At 48.2% G+C, this 17821-nt stretch overlaps 1 protein-coding gene across 1 annotated transcript in view; it reads right to left on the bottom strand.

Annotated features, from left to right (window-relative positions):
* Positions 1–9013: 9013 nt before the first annotated feature.
* The window catches only part of LOC121560484 (transcriptional regulator ATRX), a 27820-nt gene continuing 19012 nt past the window's right edge, over positions 9014–17821 (bottom strand). Inside the window, exon 5 of the mRNA XM_041873449.2 lies at positions 9014–12239. Within this exon, the coding sequence (XP_041729383.1) occupies positions 12009–12239 (231 nt within the window). The 3' untranslated portion in view covers positions 9014–12008. The remainder of the gene's footprint in view (positions 12240–17821) is intronic.

The raw sequence follows: 17821 nt of genomic DNA, 5'->3' as shown, positions 1-17821 counted from the left end.
CTGTTCAGGGAGAAGCATCAATCTGCTTCCTGCTGTTCAGGGAGAAGCATCAATCTGCTTCCTGCTGTTTAGGGAGAAGCATGAAGCCTACTTTAAATCTTGGCTCTTTATGGTTTTTAAAAGTCAAATTATTGTCAATCCAAAAGCCCAGATATTTATAGGTGGGAACCTGCTCAATGAAAGAACCATAGAATGCATAAATATGTAATAAATATGAAGATATATTTATAATATTTATAATATAATATTTATATTATATAAATATTTCTATGAGAATTAGATGGCAGCTCTAGCATAGCCTGGTCAACAGAGTACATTACATTTACATTTTTTAATTTTTAGCAGACGCTCTTATCCAGAGCGACTAACAGTTAGTGAGTGCATACATAATTTTTTATACTGGCCCCCCGTGGGAATCGAACCCACAACCCTGGCGTTGCAAACGCCATGCTCTACCAACTGAGCTACATCCCTGCCGGCCATTCCCTCCCCTACCCTGGACCAATTGTGCACCGCCCCATGGGTCTCCCGGTCGCGGCCGGCTACGACAGAGCCTGGATTCGAACCAGGATCTCTAGTGGCACAGCTAGCACTGCGATGCAGCGCCTTAGACCACTGCGCCACTCAGGAGACAGATGGATGAATCAGGTTTTTGTAGATCTACCAATATTATTTATATAAACAGTAAAGAGGACAGGTCCCAAAATCGACCCCTGCGGGACACTTTTAGTAATATTGAGGTAACTTGACTTGACACCATCATAAAGCACACATTGTGTCCTGTCTGACAGTTAGTTCCCAAAAACGCCTGGTAGAGGCCCATTTCAGACAACTTTATCTGGGATTGATTGAGCTTGCCTTGCTTAATGAACCAATAGAGGAGTTGCAAAACTGCAAACCCCACCCATCTGACACTACAGTGTGGTTTAGGCAAACACTAAAAGTATTTGAAGGAATTCTAAAAGTATTTGAACACAGGTGTGTTCAGATAGTACAGTCTGTAGGTCTCTGAGACTTCCTGGCCTGGGATAGAGCAGTGTGGAGGGACCGACACTTAGGGGCCAGAAACAGACATTTACATTTTAGTCATTTAGCAGACGCTCTTATCCAGAGCCACTTACAGTTAGTGAGTGCATACATAATTTTTTTTTTTTTTCCATACTGGCCCCCCGTGGGAATCGAACCCACAACCCTGGCGTTGCAAACGCCATGCTCTACCAACTGAGCTACATCCCTGCTGGCCATTCCCTCCCCTACCCTGGACGACGCTGGGCCAACTGTGCGCTGCCCCATGGGTCTCCCGGTCGCGGCCAGCTACGACTGAGCCTGGATTCGAACCAGGATCTCTAGTCCCTCGGGAGGTAAGACAGCTGGGATAGAGCTGTTTGGAGGGACAGGGACAGACAGTCAGCAGGGCTCTGAGACTTATGGGCCAGAAACAGACTCCTGAACAGACAGGATGTATTGCTCAGAGGGAGGGGGTATATATAGAGGACTGGGGAGGTGATATATAGAGAGGACTGGGGAGGGGATATATAGAGAGAGGACTGGGGAGGGGATATATAGAGAGGCCTGGGGAGGGGATATATAGAGAGGACTGGGGAGGGGATATCTAGAGAGGACTGGGGAGGGGATATATAGAGAGGACTGGGGAGGGGATATATAGAGAGAGGACTGGGGAGGGGATATATAGAGAGGACTGGGGAGGGGATATATAGAGAGGACAAGGGAGGGGATATATAGAGAGGACTGGGAAGGGGATATATAGAGAGGACTGGGGAGGGGATATATAGAGAGGACAAGGGAGGGGATATATAGAGAGGACTGGGGAGGGGGTATATATAGAGGACTGGGGAGGTGATATATAGAGAGGACTGGGGAGGGGATATATAGAGAGAGGACTGGGGAGGGGATATATAGAGAGGCCTGGGGAGGGGATATATAGAGAGGACTGGGGAGGGGATATCTAGAGAGGACTGGGGAGGGGATATATAGAGAGGACTGGGGAGGGGGATATAGAGAGAGGACTGGGGAGGGGATATATAGAGAGGACTGGGGAGGGGATATATAGAGAGGACAAGGGAGGGGATATATAGAGAGGACTGGGAAGGGGATATATAGAGAGGACTGGGGAGGGGATATATAGAGAGGACTGGGGAGGGGATATATAGAGAGGACTGGGGAGGGGATATATAGAGAGGACTGGGGAGGGGATATATAGAGAGGACTGGGGAGGGGATATATAGAGAGGACTGGGGAGGGGATATATCGAGAGGACTGGGGAGGGGATATATAGAGAGGACTGGGGAGGGGATATATAGAGAGGACTGGGGAGGGGATATATAGAGAGGACTGGGGACGGGATATATAGAGAGGACTGGGGAGGGGATATATAGAGAGGACTGGGGAGGGGATATATAGAGAGGACTGGGGAGGGGGATATATAGAGAGGACTGGGGAGGGGATATATAGAGAGGACTGGGGAGGGGGATATATAGAGAGGACTGGGGAGGGATATATAGAGAGGACTGGGGAACGGGATATATAGAGAGGACTGGGGAGGGATATATAGAGAGGACTGGGGAGGGGATATATAGAGAGGACTGGAGAGGGGATATAGAGAGAGGACTGGGGAGGGGATATATAAAGAGGACTGGGGAGGGGATATATAGAGAGGACTGGGGAGGTGATATAGAGAGAGGACTGGGAACGGGATATATAGAGAGGACTGGGAACGTGATATATAGAGAGGACTGGGGAGGGGATATATAGAGAGGACTGGGGAGGGGATATATAGAGAGGACTGGGGAGGAGGGAAAGAGAGAGGACTGGGGAGGGGGATATTTAGAGAGGACTGGGGAGGGGAGGTGGGGAGGGGATATATAGAGAGGACTGGGGAGGTGAATAAAGGGGGGTGGGGATATATAGAGTGAGGACTAGGGAGGGGGGATAGAGGGATTGGGAAGGAAAATAAACCCTGGCAGACAGAAAGGAAAACAATACTGCTGGATGAACGACTTATGAGGGGAGAAGAAGGTGAGGAGTGATAGTGGAGTCCAGTAGTCAGTTTTCACTGTGTTGTAGTCAGTATTCACTGTACCCTGTTTTGTAGTCAGTATTCACTGTGTTGTAGTCAGTATTCACTGTGTTGTAGTCAGTATTCACTGTACCCTGTGTTGTAGTCAGTATTCATTGTACACTGTGTTGTAGTCAGTATTCACTGTACCCTGTGTAGTAGTCAGTATTCACTGTACCCTGTGTAGTAGTCAGTATTCATTGTACCCTGTGTAGTAGTCAGCATTCACTGTACCCTGTGTGCAGTCAGTATTCACTGTACCCTGTGTAGTAGTCAGTATTCACTGTACCCTGTGTAATAGTCAGTATTCACTGTATCCTGAGTTGTAGTCAGTATTCACTGTACCCTGTGTAGTAGTCAGTATTCACTGTACCCTGTGTAGTAGTCAGTATTCATTGTACCCTGTGTAGTAGTCAGTATTCACTGTATCCTGTGTTGCAGTCAGTATTCACTCTACCATGTTGTAGTCAGTATTCACTGTGTTGTAGTCAGTATTCACTGTACCCTGTGTAGTAGTCAGCATTCACTGTACCCTGTGTAGTAGTCAGTATTCACTGTATCCTGTGTTGCAGTCAGTATTCACTCTACCATGTTGTAGTCAGTATTCACTGTGTTGTAGTCAGTATTCACTGTGTTGTAGTCAGTATTCACTGTACCCTGTGTTGTATTCAGTATTCACTGTAACTTGTTGTGGTCAGTATTCACTGTTGTAGTCAGAATTCACTGTGTAGTAGTCGATATTCACTGTGCCCTGTGTAGTAGTCAGTATTCATTGTACCCTGTTGTAGTCAGTATTCACTATGTTGTAGTCAATATTCACTGTACCCTGTGTTGCAGTCAGTATCGACTGTGTTGTAGTCAGTATTCACTGTGCCGTGTAGTAGTCATTATTAACTGTACCCTGTGTAGTAGTCAGTATTCACTGTACCCTGTGTAATCAACTGTATCCTGAGTTGAAGTCAGTATTCACTGTACCCTGTGTTGAAGTCAGTATTCACTGTACCCTGTGTAGTAGTCAGTATTCACTGCACCCTGTGTAGTATTCAGTATTCACTCTACCCTGTGTTGTAGTCCGAATTCAGTTTTGTAACCAGTATTCACTGTGTTGTAGTCAGTATTCACTGTACCCTGTGTAGTAGTCAGTATTCATTGTACCCTGTGTAGTAGTCAGCATTCACTGTACCCTGTGTTGCAGTCAGTATTCACTGTCCCCTTTGTAGTAGTCAGTATTCACTGTACCCTGTGTAATAGTCAATATTCACTGTATCCTGAGTTGAAGTCAGTATTCACTGTACCCTGTGTTGAAGTCAGTATTCACTGTACCCTGTGTAGTAGTCAGTATTCACTGCACCCTGTGTAGTAGTCAGTATTCACTCTACCCTGTGTTGTAGTCCGAATTCAGTTTTGTCACCAGTATTCACTGTGTTGTAGTCAGTATTCACTGTACCCTGTGTAGTAGTCAGTATTCATTGTACCCTGTGTAGTAGTCAGCATTCACTGTACCCTGTGTTGCAGTCAGTATTCACTGTACCCTGTGTAGTAGTCAGTATTCACTCTACCATGTTGTAGTCAGTATTCACTGTGTTGTAGTCAGTATTCACTGTACCCTGTGTAGTAGTCAGTATTCATTGTACCCTGTGTAGTAGTCAGTATTCACTGTATCCTGTGTTGCAGTCAGTATTCACTCTACCATGTTGTAGTCAGTATTCACTGTGTTGTAGTCAGTATTCACTGTGTTGTAGTCAGTATTCACTGTACCCTGTGTTGTATTCAGTATTCACTGTAACTTGTTGTGGTCAGTATTCACTGTTGTAGTCAGAATTCACTGTGTAGTAGTCGATATTCACTGTGCCCTGTGTAGTAGTCAGTATTCATTGTACCCTGTTGTAGTCAGTATTCACTATGTTGTAGTCAATATTCACTGTACCCTGTGTTGCAGTCAGTATCGACTGTGTTGTAGTCAGTATTCACTGTGCCGTGTAGTAGTCATTATTAACTGTACCCTGTGTAGTAGTCAGTATTCACTGTACCCTGTGTAATAGTCAGTATTCACTGTATCCTGAGTTGAAGTCAGTATTCACTGTACCCTGTGTTGAAGTCAGTATTCACTGTACCCTGTGTAGTAGTCAGTATTCACTGCACCCTGTGTAGTATTCAGTATTCACTCTACCCTGTGTTGTAGTCCGAATTCAGTTTTGTAACCAGTATTCACTGTGTTGTAGTCAGTATTCACTGTACCCTGTGTAGTAGTCAGTATTCATTGTACCCTGTGTAGTAGTCAGCATTCACTGTACCCTGTGTTGCAGTCAGTATTCACTGTACCCTGTGTAGTAGTCAGTATTCACTGTACCCTGTGTAATAGTCAATATTCACTGAATCCTGAGTTGAAGTCAGTATTCACTGTACCCTGTGTTGAAGTCAGTATTCACTGTACGCTGTGTAGTAGTCAGTATTCACTGCACCCTGTGTAGTATTCAGTATTCACTCTACCCTGTGTTGTAGTCCGAATTCAGTTTTGTAACCAGTATTCACTGTGTTGTAGTCAGTATTCACTGTACCCTGTGTAGTAGTCAGTATTCACTCTACCATGTTGTAGTCAGTATTCACTGTGTTGTAGTCAGTATTCACTGTACCCTGTGTAGTAGTCAGTATTCATTGTACCCTGTGTAGTAGTCAGTATTCACTGTATCCTGTGTTGCAGTCAGTATTCACTCTACCATGTTGTAGTCAGTATTCACTGTGTTGTAGTCAGTATTCACTGTACCCTGTGTAGTAGTCAGCATTCACTGTACCCTGTGTAGTCAGTATTCACTGTGTTGTAGTCAGTATTCACTGTGTTGTAGTCAGTATTCACTGTACCATGTGTTGTATTCAGTATTCACTGTAACTTGTTGTGGTCAGTATTCACTGTGTAGTAGTCGATATTCACTGTGCCCTGTGTAGTAGTCAGTATTCATTGTACCCTGTTGTAGTCAGTATTCACTATGTTGTAGTCAATATTCACTGTACCCTGTGTTGCAGTCAGTATCGACTGTGTTGTAGTCTGTATTCACTGTGCCGTGTAGTAGTCATTATTAACTGTACCCTGTGTAGTAGTCAGTATTCACTGTACCCTGTGTAATAGTCAGTATTCACTGTATCCTGTGTTGAAGTCAGTATTCACTGTACCCTGTGTAGTAGTCAGTATTCACTGCACCCTGTGTAGTAGTCAGTATTCACTCTACCCTGTGTTGTAGTCCGAATTCAGTTTTGTAACCAGTATTCACTGTGTTGTAGTCAGTATTCACTGTACCCTGTGTTGTAGTCAATATTCACTGTACCCTGTATTGTAGTCAGTATTAACTCTGCAGTAAAGTATTCACTGTACCCGTGGTCCTCTGTAGCTCAATTGGTAGAGCATGGCGCTTGTAACGCCAGGGTAGTGGGTTCGATCCCCGGGACCACCCATATGTAAACATGTATGCACACATGACTAAGTCGCTTTGGATAAAAGCGTCTGCTAAATGGCATATTATTATTATCTTTGTTGTAGTCAATATTCACTGTACCCTGTGTTGTAGTCAGTATTCACTGTGTTGTAGTCAGTATTGATTGTACCCTGTGTAGTAGTCAGTATTCATTGTACCCTGTGTAGTAGTCAGTATTCACTGTATCCTGTGTAGTAGTCAGTATTCATTATACCCTGTGTTGTAGTCAGCATTCACTGTACCGTGTTGTCAGTATTCCCTGTTGTATTCAGTATTCACTGTACCCTGTGTTGTAGTCAGTATTCATTGTACCCTGTTGTAGTCAGTATTCACTGTACCCTGTGTAGTAGTCAGTATTCACTCTACCATGTTGTAGTCAGTATTCACTGTGTTGTAGTCAGTATTCACTGTACCCTGTGTAGTAGTCAGTATTCATTGTACCCTGTGTAGTAGTCAGTATTCACTGTATCCTGTGTTGCAGTCAGTATTCACTCTACCATGTTGTAGTCAGTATTCACTGTGTTGTAGTCAGTATTCACTGTACCCTGTGTAGTAGTCAGCATTCACTGTACCCTGTGTAGTCAGTATTCACTGTGTTGTAGTCAGTATTCACTGTGTTGTAGTCAGTATTCACTGTACCATGTGTTGTATTCAGTATTCACTGTAACTTGTTGTGGTCAGTATTCACTGTGTAGTAGTCGATATTCACTGTGCCCTGTGTAGTAGTCAGTATTCATTGTACCCTGTTGTAGTCAGTATTCACTATGTTGTAGTCAATATTCACTGTACCCTGTGTTGCAGTCAGTATCGACTGTGTTGTAGTCAGTATTCACTGTGCCGTGTAGTAGTCATTATTAACTGTACCCTGTGTAGTAGTCAGTATTCACTGTACCCTGTGTAATAGTCAGTATTCACTGTATCCTGAGTTGAAGTCAATATTCACTGTACCCTGTGTTGAAGTCAGTATTCACTGTACCCTGTGTAGTAGTCAGTATTCACTGCACCCTGTGTAGTAGTCAGTATTCACTCTACCCTGTGTTGTAGTCCGAATTCAGTTTTGTAACCAGTATTCACTGTGTTGTAGTCAGTATTCACTGTACCCTGTGTTGTAGTCAATATTCACTGTACCCTGTATTGTAGTCAGTATTAACTCTGCAGTAAAGTATTCACTGTACCCGTGGTCCTCTGTAGCTCAATTGGTAGAGCATGGCGCTTGTAACGCCAGGGTAGTGGGTTCGATCCCCGGGACCACCCATATGTAAACATGTATGCACACATGACTAAGTCGCTTTGGATAAAAGCGTCTGCTAAATGGCATATTATTATTATCTTTGTTGTAGTCAATATTCACTGTACCCTGTGTTGTAGTCAGTATTCACTGTGTTGTAGTCAGTATTGATTGTACCCTGTGTAGTAGTCAGTATTCATTGTACCCTGTGTAGTAGTCAGTATTCACTGTATCCTGTGTAGTAGTCAGTATTCATTATACCCTGTGTTGTAGTCAGCATTCACTGTACCGTGTTGTCAGTATTCCCTGTTGTATTCAGTATTCACTGTACCCTGTGTTGTAGTCAGTATTCATTGTACCCTGTGTAGTAGTCAGTATTCACTTTACCCTGTTGTAGTCAGTATTCACTTTACCCTGTTGTAGTCAGTATTCACTTTACCCTGTTGTATTCAGTATTCACTGTACCCTGTGTTGTAGTCAGTATTCATTGTACCCTGTTGTAGTCAGTATTGACTGTGTCGCAGTCAGTATTCACTGTGTTGTAGTCAGTATGCACGGTACCATGTTGTAGTCAGTATACCCTGTGTTGTAGTCAGTATTTACTGTGTTGTAGTCAGTATTCACTGTGTTGTAGTCATTATTAACTGTACCCTGTGTTGTAGTCAGTATGGCCACTATTCACTGTACCATGTTGTGGCCAGTATTCACTGTACCGTGTTGTAGTCAGTATTGACTAGGTTGAAGTCAGTATTCACTGGGTTGTAGTCCGTATTCACTGTACCATGTTGTGGCCAGTATTCACTGTACTGTGTTGTAGTCCGTATTGACTGTGTTGTAGTCCGTAGTCACTGTACCCTGTGTTGTAGTCCGTATTCACTGTACCATGTTGTGGCCAGTATTCACTGTACTGTGTTGTAGTCAGTATTGACTGTGTTGTAGTCCGTAGTCACTGCACCCTGTGTTGTGGCCAGTATTTACTAGGTTGCAGTCCGTAGTCACTGCACCCTGTGTTGCGACCAGCATTGACCAGGCAGTAGCCCGCAGTCACCGTACCCTGCGTTGTAGTCCGCATTGAATGTGTCGTAGTCCGTAGTCACTGCACCCTGTGTTGCGACCAGTATTGACTAGGTTGTAGTCCGTGGTCACTGCACCCTGTGTTGTAGTCCGTATTGACTGTGTTGTAGTCCGTAGTCACTGTACCCTGTGTTGTAGTCCGTGAAAGAAACACCACAAAAACAAAGAGGTGGTCACCCTTTTGGTCACTTTATTAAATGTTATTTTAAATACTTAAAGATAGTAGCGGTTCAGATTAATCAATGAATGGCAAAAAAATACAAGTTGGTGTATTTGCTAAACATGAGAAGAACAGAGTGGGAGGGCGACAGAGTACATTTCAGAAATACACATTGTGCAAATGGAGGAACTCTCTCCTGTCGATCAGGTCAGACAGTCATCACTTCCTCCTGTCGATCAGGTCAGACAGTCATCACTTCCTCCTCTTAACAGCTACAACACTTCAACTTTTATTTAGGAGCAGAAACATGTGCCTTAGTAGAGAACAGATAGCCTGGGTGCCTCCTATAGTAGAGAACAGGTAGCCTGGGTGCCTCCTATAGTAGAGAACAGGTAGCCTGGGTGCCTCCTATAGTAGAGAACAGGTAGCCTGGGTGCCTCCTATAGTAGAGAACAGGTAGCCTGGGTGCCTCCTATAGTAGAGAACAGGTAGCCTGGGTGCCTCCTATAGTAGAGAACAGGTAGCCTGGGTGCCTCCTATAGTAGAGAACAGGTAGCCTGGGTGCCTCCTATAGTAGAGAACAGGTAGCCTGGGTGCCTCCTATAGTAGAGAACAGGTAGCCTGGGTGCCTCCTATAGTAGAGAACAGGTAGCCTGGGTGCCTCCTATAGTAGAGAACAGATAGCCTGGGTGCCTCCTATAGTAGAGAACAGATAGCCTGGGTGGAGAACTAGGATAGGCCTGGGTCGTGTTCATTAAAGCAATGGACAAGTAAAACCAACGTTTCATATTGGACAAGTTCAGCTAAATCCCTCCATGTTTGTCAGTTTTCTTCCGTTTGTTGCCTAATGAACACGACCCTGTCCTCACAGCAGGTTAGGAGAGCGTTTTTCCTAACCTTAACCTCAGTCTCCTAACCTGCTATGTTCATTCTTCTAACCTGCTACGAAAAGTCATTTCAGTTTCGAAGCAGCGTGAAAAGTGAGTTTCCAGCTCATCAAGCACGGTCATCAAGCACTGCTAGCCAGTTAACCCAGGTCTGGTGCTGCTCAACACTAACCCAGGTCTGGTCCTGCTCAACACTAACCCAGGTCTGGTGCTGCTCAACACTAACCCAGGTCTGGTGCTGCTCAACACTAACCCAGGTCTGGTGCTGCTCAACACTAACCCAGGTCTGGTGCTGCTCAACACTAACCCAGGTCTGGTGCTGCTCAACACTAACCCAGGTCTGGTGCTGCTCAACACTAACCCAGGTCTGGTGCTGCTCAACACTAACCCAGGTCTGGTGCTGCTCAACACTAACTCAGGTCTGGTGCTGCTCAACACTAACCCAGGTCTGGTGCTGCTCAACACTAACCCAGGTCTGGTGCTGCTCAACACTAACCCAGGTCTGGTGCTGCTCAACACTAACCCAGGTCTGGATAAGGAATGGATCACTGGAATCTCAATTAGAATCAGAAGGTGCAAACACTTTTTGAAAGGATCGGGTCCTGATTTAAAAGCTACAGTGTCAAACTTCATAGTCCTTTGTGGGTCAGTTGATCCTGGCACTTGTAATGTCGAGATGGTGAGTTTGATTCCTGCTGGGCCCACCCATAAGGAAAAAAGAGCTGGACATGACCTTGCTTGGTGAACCTCCCCTCCTCCCCTCCTCCCCTCCTCTAGCCAGTCCTCCACCAGGCTTGGATCAGGAAAGAAACACTAACAGGATATGGAGCTACGCTCGGCAACAACTTGACAACAACAACATGAGCTTTACAAAGAGAGAGTGTCCCGGGGAAGCGAGCGAGGGGGGACAGTGTCCCGGGGAAGCGAGCGAGGGGGGACAGTTTGTTTTAAAACGACACAGGAGCATTCCATATTACCATTATATAATAACCATGATCAGCGACAAATAGTGGAAATATTAAGGGCTAGAAGCAGATTGAAAATACATGTTATCTGAAATCTCATTTATACACAAAACTTTAAGAAATGGAAATAAGGCCCTCATTTTTATTTGGATGTTTTAGTTTTTTTCTTGTCATGGCTACGCATCAGAATCTCCCAAAATAGTTTTACAACACCAGCACCGCTGTCTGCCAGCCTCTGTCAGTCTGCCAGCCTCTGTCAGTCTGCCAGCCTCTGTCAGTCTGCCAGCCTCTGTCAGTCTGCCAGCCTCTGTCAGTCTGCCAGCCTCTGTCAGTCTGCCAGCCTCTGTCAGTCTGCCAGCCTCTGTCAGTCTGCCAGCCTCTGTCAGTCTGCCAGCCTGCGTGTCTTGGTGGAGGAGGGTTAAACAGATCTAATCTTCTATATGTTTAATATCCTAAAACAGTCCTGTCATCAGTTAGTCAGCACCATGGTCCCACTCCGGTGTTTCTTTCCATAGACAGGCATTCATTAAAACTGTATCAAAACACAACTTACAGAATAATCAATTAATGAATTAAACCCTCCTTTAAGGGGAAAGAATAACACAATGCTTAAAAGCATTTGGGGCAAAAACGTTTTTCATTTACTTACGTTATTTTAAATACATGAAAACTAAAGACAGAAGAGAACTTGAATAACATTAAGGCGGTATATACAGAATTTCAAATGAAATAGCTAAACCCCATCATACAGTCCCTATACATGATGTCACTCCCTGCTTTCTGCTCTGCTCCTTCAGGAGACAGGAGAGGTGGATGGAGTGATGAGGGATCTGAGACCAGTCTTCTCTGTAACGTCTCTCCCCTCCCCAGGGAAGAAGGGTTGTAGACAGCGGCTACGTCCCAGATCACACCCTATCCCCTACCTAGTGCACTACATCTAACCAAAACCCTAGGGCTCCGGGTCCATCTAGCGCACTACATAGGAGACGGAGCAGCCTACTGAGGGGGCAGTGAGTGGGTCTGAGTCCCAAATAGCACCATATTCCCTACATTGGTCAAAAGTAGTGCACTGAGCCAATATGGATAGTGGATAGTGCACTATGCAGGGAGCAGGCTACCATCTGGAGCAGGCCCCGGGTCCCCATCTCCCCCTACAGGTTGCCCTTGGAGGGGCCGGGGTTCTTGCCGCCCATGGAGGGGTGGGTGGGTAGACCCTGTAACGCCCCCAGCTGTTGGTACAACCCCAAGAGATCCATCTGGCTCATGCCTCCAGCTCCCAGCATGCCGTTCATCTGGCTCATCAGCTGGGCCTGGTTCGCCATGGCGATCTGTTGCTCCCTCACCTTCCTGTTGGTGATCACCTTCTGAACGTACATCATCAGCTGTGGAGGGGAGGGAGGAGAGGTTAGGCTGTCTGAACGTACATCATCAGCTGTGGAGGGGAGGGAGGGGAGGTTAGGCTGTCTGAACGTACATCATCAGCTGTGGAGGGGAGGGAGGAGAGGTTAGGCTGTCTGAACGTACATCATCAGCTGTGGAGGGGGAGGGAGGGGAGGTTAGGCTGTCTGAACGTACATCATCAGCTGTGGAGGGGAGGGAGGAGAGGTTAGGCTGTCTGAACGTACATCATCAGCTGTGGAGGGGAGGGAGGGAGGTTAGGCTTTCTGAATGTCCATCATAGAGAGACAGATGGAGGGAGGAGAGAGGTTAGGCTGTCTGAACGTACATCATCAGCTGTGGAGGGGAGGGAGGGAGGTTGGGCTTTCTGAATGTCCATCATAGAGAGACAGATGGAGGGGAGGTTAGGCTTTCTGAATGTCCATCATAGAGAGACAGATGGAGGGGAGGTTAGGCTTTCTGAATGTCCATCATAGAGAGACAGATGGAGGGAGGGAGAGATTAGGCTTTCTGAATGTCCATCATAGAGAGACAGATGGAGGGAGGGGAGGTTAGGCTTTCTGAATGTCCATCATAGAGAGACAGATGGAGGGAGGGGAGGTTAGGCTTTCTGAATGTCCATCATAGAGAGACAGATGGAGGGGAGGTTAGGCTTTCTGAATGTCCATCATAGCGAGACAGATGGAGGGGAGATTAGGCTTTCTGAATGTCCATCATAGAGAGACAGATGGAGGGAGGAGAGGTTAGGCTGTCTGAATGTCCATCATAGAGAGACAGATGGAGGGAGGGGAGGTTAGGCTGTCTGAACGTACATCATCAGCTGTGGAGGGGCGGGAGAGGTTGGGCTTTCTGAATGTCCATCATAGAGAGACAGATGGAGGGGAGGTTAGGCTTTCTGAATGTCCATCATAGAGAGACAGATGGAGGGGAGGTTAGGCTTTCTGAATGTCCATCATAGAGAGACAGATGGAGGGAGGAGAGGTTAGGCTTTCTGAATGTCCATCATAGAGAGACAGATGGAGGGAGGGGAGGTTAGGCTTTCTGAATGTCCATCATAGAGAGACAGATGGAGGGAGGGGAGGTTAGGCTTTCTGAATGTCCATCATAGAGAGACAGATGGAGGGGAGGTTAGGCTTTCTGAATGTCCATCATAGCGAGAGAGATGGAGGGGAGATTAGGCTTTCTGAATGTCCATCATAGAGAGACAGATGGAGGGAGGGAGAGGTTAGGCTGTCTGAATGTCCATCATAGAGAGACAGATGGAGGGAGGGAGGTTAGGCTTTCTGAACGTACATCAGAGAGAGACAGATGGAGGGAGGAGAGGTTAGGCTGTCTGAATGTCCATCAGAGAGAGACAGATGGAGGGAGGGGAGAGGTTAGGCTTTCTGAATGTCCATCATAGAGAGACAGATGGAGGGAGGGGAGAGGTTAGGCTTTCTGAATGTCCATCATAGAGAGACAGATGGAGGGAGGGAGGTTAGGCTTTCTGAACGTACATCAGAGAGAGACAGATGGAGGGAGGAGAGGTTAGGCTGTCTGAATGTCCATCAGAGAGAGACAGATGGAGGGAGGGGAGAGGTTAGGCTTTCTGAATGTCCATCATAGAGAGACAGATGGAGGGAGGGGAGAGGTTAGGCTTTCTGAACGTACATCAGAGAGAGACAGATGGAGGGAGGAGAGGTTAGGCTTTCTGAATGTCCATCATCAGCTGTGGAGGGGAGGGAGGGGAGGTTAGGCTGTCTGAACGTACATCATCAGCTGTGGAAGGGAGGGAGGAGAGGTTAGGCTGTCTGAATGTCCATCATAGAGAGACAGATGGAGGGAGGAGAGGTTAGGCTTTCTGAATGTCCATCATAGAGAGACAGATGGAGGGGAGGTTAGGCTTTCTGAATGTCCATCATAGAGAGACAGATGGAGGGAGGGGAGGTTAGGCTTTCTGAATGTCCATCATAGAGAGACAGATGGAGGAGAGGTTAGGCTGTCTAAATGTCCATCATAGAGAGACAGATGGAGGGAGGGGAGGTTAGGCTGTCTGAACGTACATCATCAGCTGTGGAGGGGAGGGAGGAGAGGTTAGGCTGTCTGAATGTCCATCATAGAGAGACAGATGGAGGGAGGAGAGGTTAGGCTTTCTGAATGTCCATCATAGAGAGACAGATGGAGGGAGGGGAGGTTAGGCTTTCTGAATGTCCATCATAGAGAGACAGATGGAGGGAGGGGAGGTTAGGCTTTCTGAATGTCCATCATAGAGAGACAGATGGAGGGAGGGAGAGGTTTTCTGAATGTCCATCATAGAGAGACAGATGGAGGGAGGGAGAGGTTAGGCTGTCTGAATGTCCATCATAGAGAGACAGATGGAGGAGAGGTTAGGCTGTCTGAATGTCCATCATAGAGAGACAGATGGAGGGAGGGAGAGGTTAGGCTTTCTGAATGTCCATCATAGAGAGACAGATGGAGGGAGGGGAGGTTAGGCTTTCTGAATGTCCATCATAGAGAGACAGATGGAGGGGAGGTTAGGCTTTCTGAATGTCCATCATAGAGAGACAGATGGAGGGAGGGGAGAGGTTAGGCTGTCTGAATGTCCATCATAGAGAGACAGATGGAGGGAGGGGAGGTTAGGCTTTCTGAATGTCCATCATAGAGACAGATGGAGGGAGGGGAGAGAGGCTACGTGGTGATGAGGGAGGAGAGAGAGGCTACGTGGTGATGAGGGAGGAGAGAGAGGCTACGTGGTGATGAGGGAGGAGAGAGAGGCTACGTGGTGATGAGGGAGGAGAGAGAGGCTACGTGGTGATGAGGGAGGAGAGAGAGGCTACGTGGTGATGAGGGAGGAGAGAGAGGCTATGTGGTGATGAGGGAGGGAGAGAGAGGCTATGTGGTGATGAGGGAGGAGAGAGAGGCTATGTGGTGATGAGGGAGGGAGAGAGAGGCTACGTGGTGATGAGGGAGGAGAGAGAGGCTACGTGGTGATGAGGGAGGAGAGAGAGGCTACGTGGTGATGAGGGAGGAGAGAGAGGCTAGAAGGTGATGAGGGAGGAGAGAGAGGCTACGTGGTGATGAGGGAGGAGAGAGGCTACGTGGTGATGAGGGAGGAGAGAGGCTATGTGGTGATGAGGGAGGAGAGAGAGGCTATGTGGTGATGAGGGAGGGAGAGAGAGGCTACGTGGTGATGAGGGAGGAGAGAGAGGCTACGTGGTGATGAGGGAGGAGAGAGAGGCTACGTGGTGATGAGGGAGGGAGAGAGAGGCTACGTGGTGATGAGGGAGGAGAGAGAGGCTACGTGGTGATGAGGGAGGAGAGAGAGGCTATGTGGTGATGAGGGAGGAGAGAGGCTACGTGGTGATGAGGGAGGAGAGAGAGGCTACGTGGTGATGAGGGAGGAGAGAGGCTACGTGGTGATGAGGGAGGGGAGAGAGGCTATGTGGTGATGAGGGAGGAGAGAGAGGCTATGTGGTGATGAGGGAGGAGAGAGAGGCTACGTGGTGATGAGGGAGGAGAGAGAGGCTACGTGGTGATGAGGGAGGAGAGAGGTTACGTGGTGATGAGGGAGGGGACAGAGGCTATGTGGTGATAAGGGAGGAGAGAGAGGCTATGTGGTGATGAGGGAGGAGAGAGGCTACGTGGTGATGAGGGAGGGGAGAGAGGCTACGTGGTGATGAGGGAGGGGAGAGAGGCTATGTGGTGATGAGGGAGGAGAGAGAGGCTACGTGGTGATGAGGGAGGAGAGAGAGGCTACGTGGTGATGAGGGAGGAGAGAGAGGCTACGTGGTGATGAGGGAGAGAGAGAGGCTACGTGGTGATGAGGGAGGAGAGAGAGGCTACGTGGTGATGAGGGAGGAGAGAGAGGCTACGTGGTGATGAGGGAGGAGAGAGAGGCTACGTGGTGATGAGGGAGGAGAGAGAGGCTATGTGGTGATGAGGGAGGAGAGAGAGGCTACGTGGTGATGAGGGAGGAGAGAGAGGCTACGTGGTGATGAGGGAGGAGAGAGAGGCTACGTGGTGATGAGGGAGGAGAGAGAGGCTACGTGGTGATGAGGGAGGAGAGAGAGGCTACGTGGTGATGAGGGAGGAGAGAGAGGCTACGTGGTGATGAGGGAGGAGAGAGAGGCTACGTGGTGATGAGGGAGGAGAGAGAGGCTACGTGGTGATGAGGGAGGAGAGAGAGGCTACGTGGTGATGAGGAGGAGAGAGGCTACGTGGTGATGAGGGAGGAGAGAGAGGCTACGTGGTGATGAGGGAGGAGAGAGGCTATGTGGTGATGAGGGAGGAGAGAGAGGCTACGTGGTGATGAGGGAGGAGAGAGAGGCTACGTGGTGATGAGGGAGGGAGAGAGGCTACGTGGTGATGAGGAGGAGAGAGAGGCTACGTGGTGATGAGGGAGGAGAGAGAGGCTACGTGGTGATGAGGGAGGAGAGAGAGGCTACGTGGTGATGAGGGAGGAGAGAGAGGCTACGTGGTGATGAGGGAGGAGAGAGAGGCTACGTGGTGATGAGGGAGGAGAGAGAGGCTACGTGGTGATGAGGGAGGAGAGAGAGGCTACGTGGTGATGAGGGAGGAGAGAGAGGCTACGTGGTGATGAGGGAGGAGAGAGAGGCTACGTGGTGATGAGGGAGGAGAGGCTACGTGGTGATGAGGGAGGAGAGAGAGGCTATGTGGTGATGAGGGAGGAGAGAGAGGCTATGTGGTGATGAGGGAGGAGAGAGAGGCTATGTGGTGATGAGGGAGGAGAGAGAGGCTACGTGGTGATGAGGGAGGGAGAGAGAGGCTACGTGGTGATGAGGGAGGAGAGAGAGGCTACGTGGTGATGGGGGAGGAGAGAGAGGCTACGTGGTGATGAGGGAGGAGAGAGGCTACGTGGTGATGAGGGAGGAGAGAGAGGCTACGTGGTGATGAGGGAGGAGAGAGAGGCTACGTGGTGATGAGGGGGAGAGGCTAGTGGTGAGGGAGAGAGAGAGGCTACGTGGTGATGAGGGAGGAGAGAGAGGCTACGTGGTGATGAGGGAGGAGAGAGAGGCTATGTGGTGATGAGGGAGGAGAGAGAGGCTACGTGGTGATGAGGGAGGAGAGAGAGGCTACGTGGTGATGAGGGAGGAGAGAGAGGCTACGTGGTGATGAGGGAGGAGAGAGAGGCTACGTGGTGATGAGGGAGGAGAGAGAGGCTACGTGGTGATGAGGGAGGAGAGAGAGGCTACGTGGTGATGAGGGAGGAGAGAGAGGCTACGTGGTGATGAGGGAGGAGAGAGAGGCTATGTGGTGATGAGGGAGGAGAGAGAGGCTACGTGGTGATGAGGGAGGAGAGAGAGGCTACGTGGTGATGAGGGAGGAGAGAGAGGCTACGTGGTGATGAGGGAGGAGAGAGAGGCTACGTGGTGATGAGGAGGAGAGAGAGGCTACGTGGTGATGAGGGAGGAGAGAGAGGCTACGTGGTGATGAGGGAGGAGAGAGAGGCTATGTGGTGATGAGGGAGGAGAGAGAGGCTACGTGGTGATGAGGGAGGAGAGAGAGGCTACGTGGTGATGAGGGAGGAGAGAGAGGCTACGTGGTGATGAGGGAGGAGAGAGAGGCT

This window comes from Coregonus clupeaformis, unplaced genomic scaffold (assembly GCF_020615455.1).
Source record: "Coregonus clupeaformis isolate EN_2021a unplaced genomic scaffold, ASM2061545v1 scaf2684, whole genome shotgun sequence".
Lineage (NCBI taxonomy): Eukaryota > Metazoa > Chordata > Actinopteri > Salmoniformes > Salmonidae > Coregonus > Coregonus clupeaformis.
This window is presented reverse-complemented; position numbering and strand designations above follow the sequence as displayed.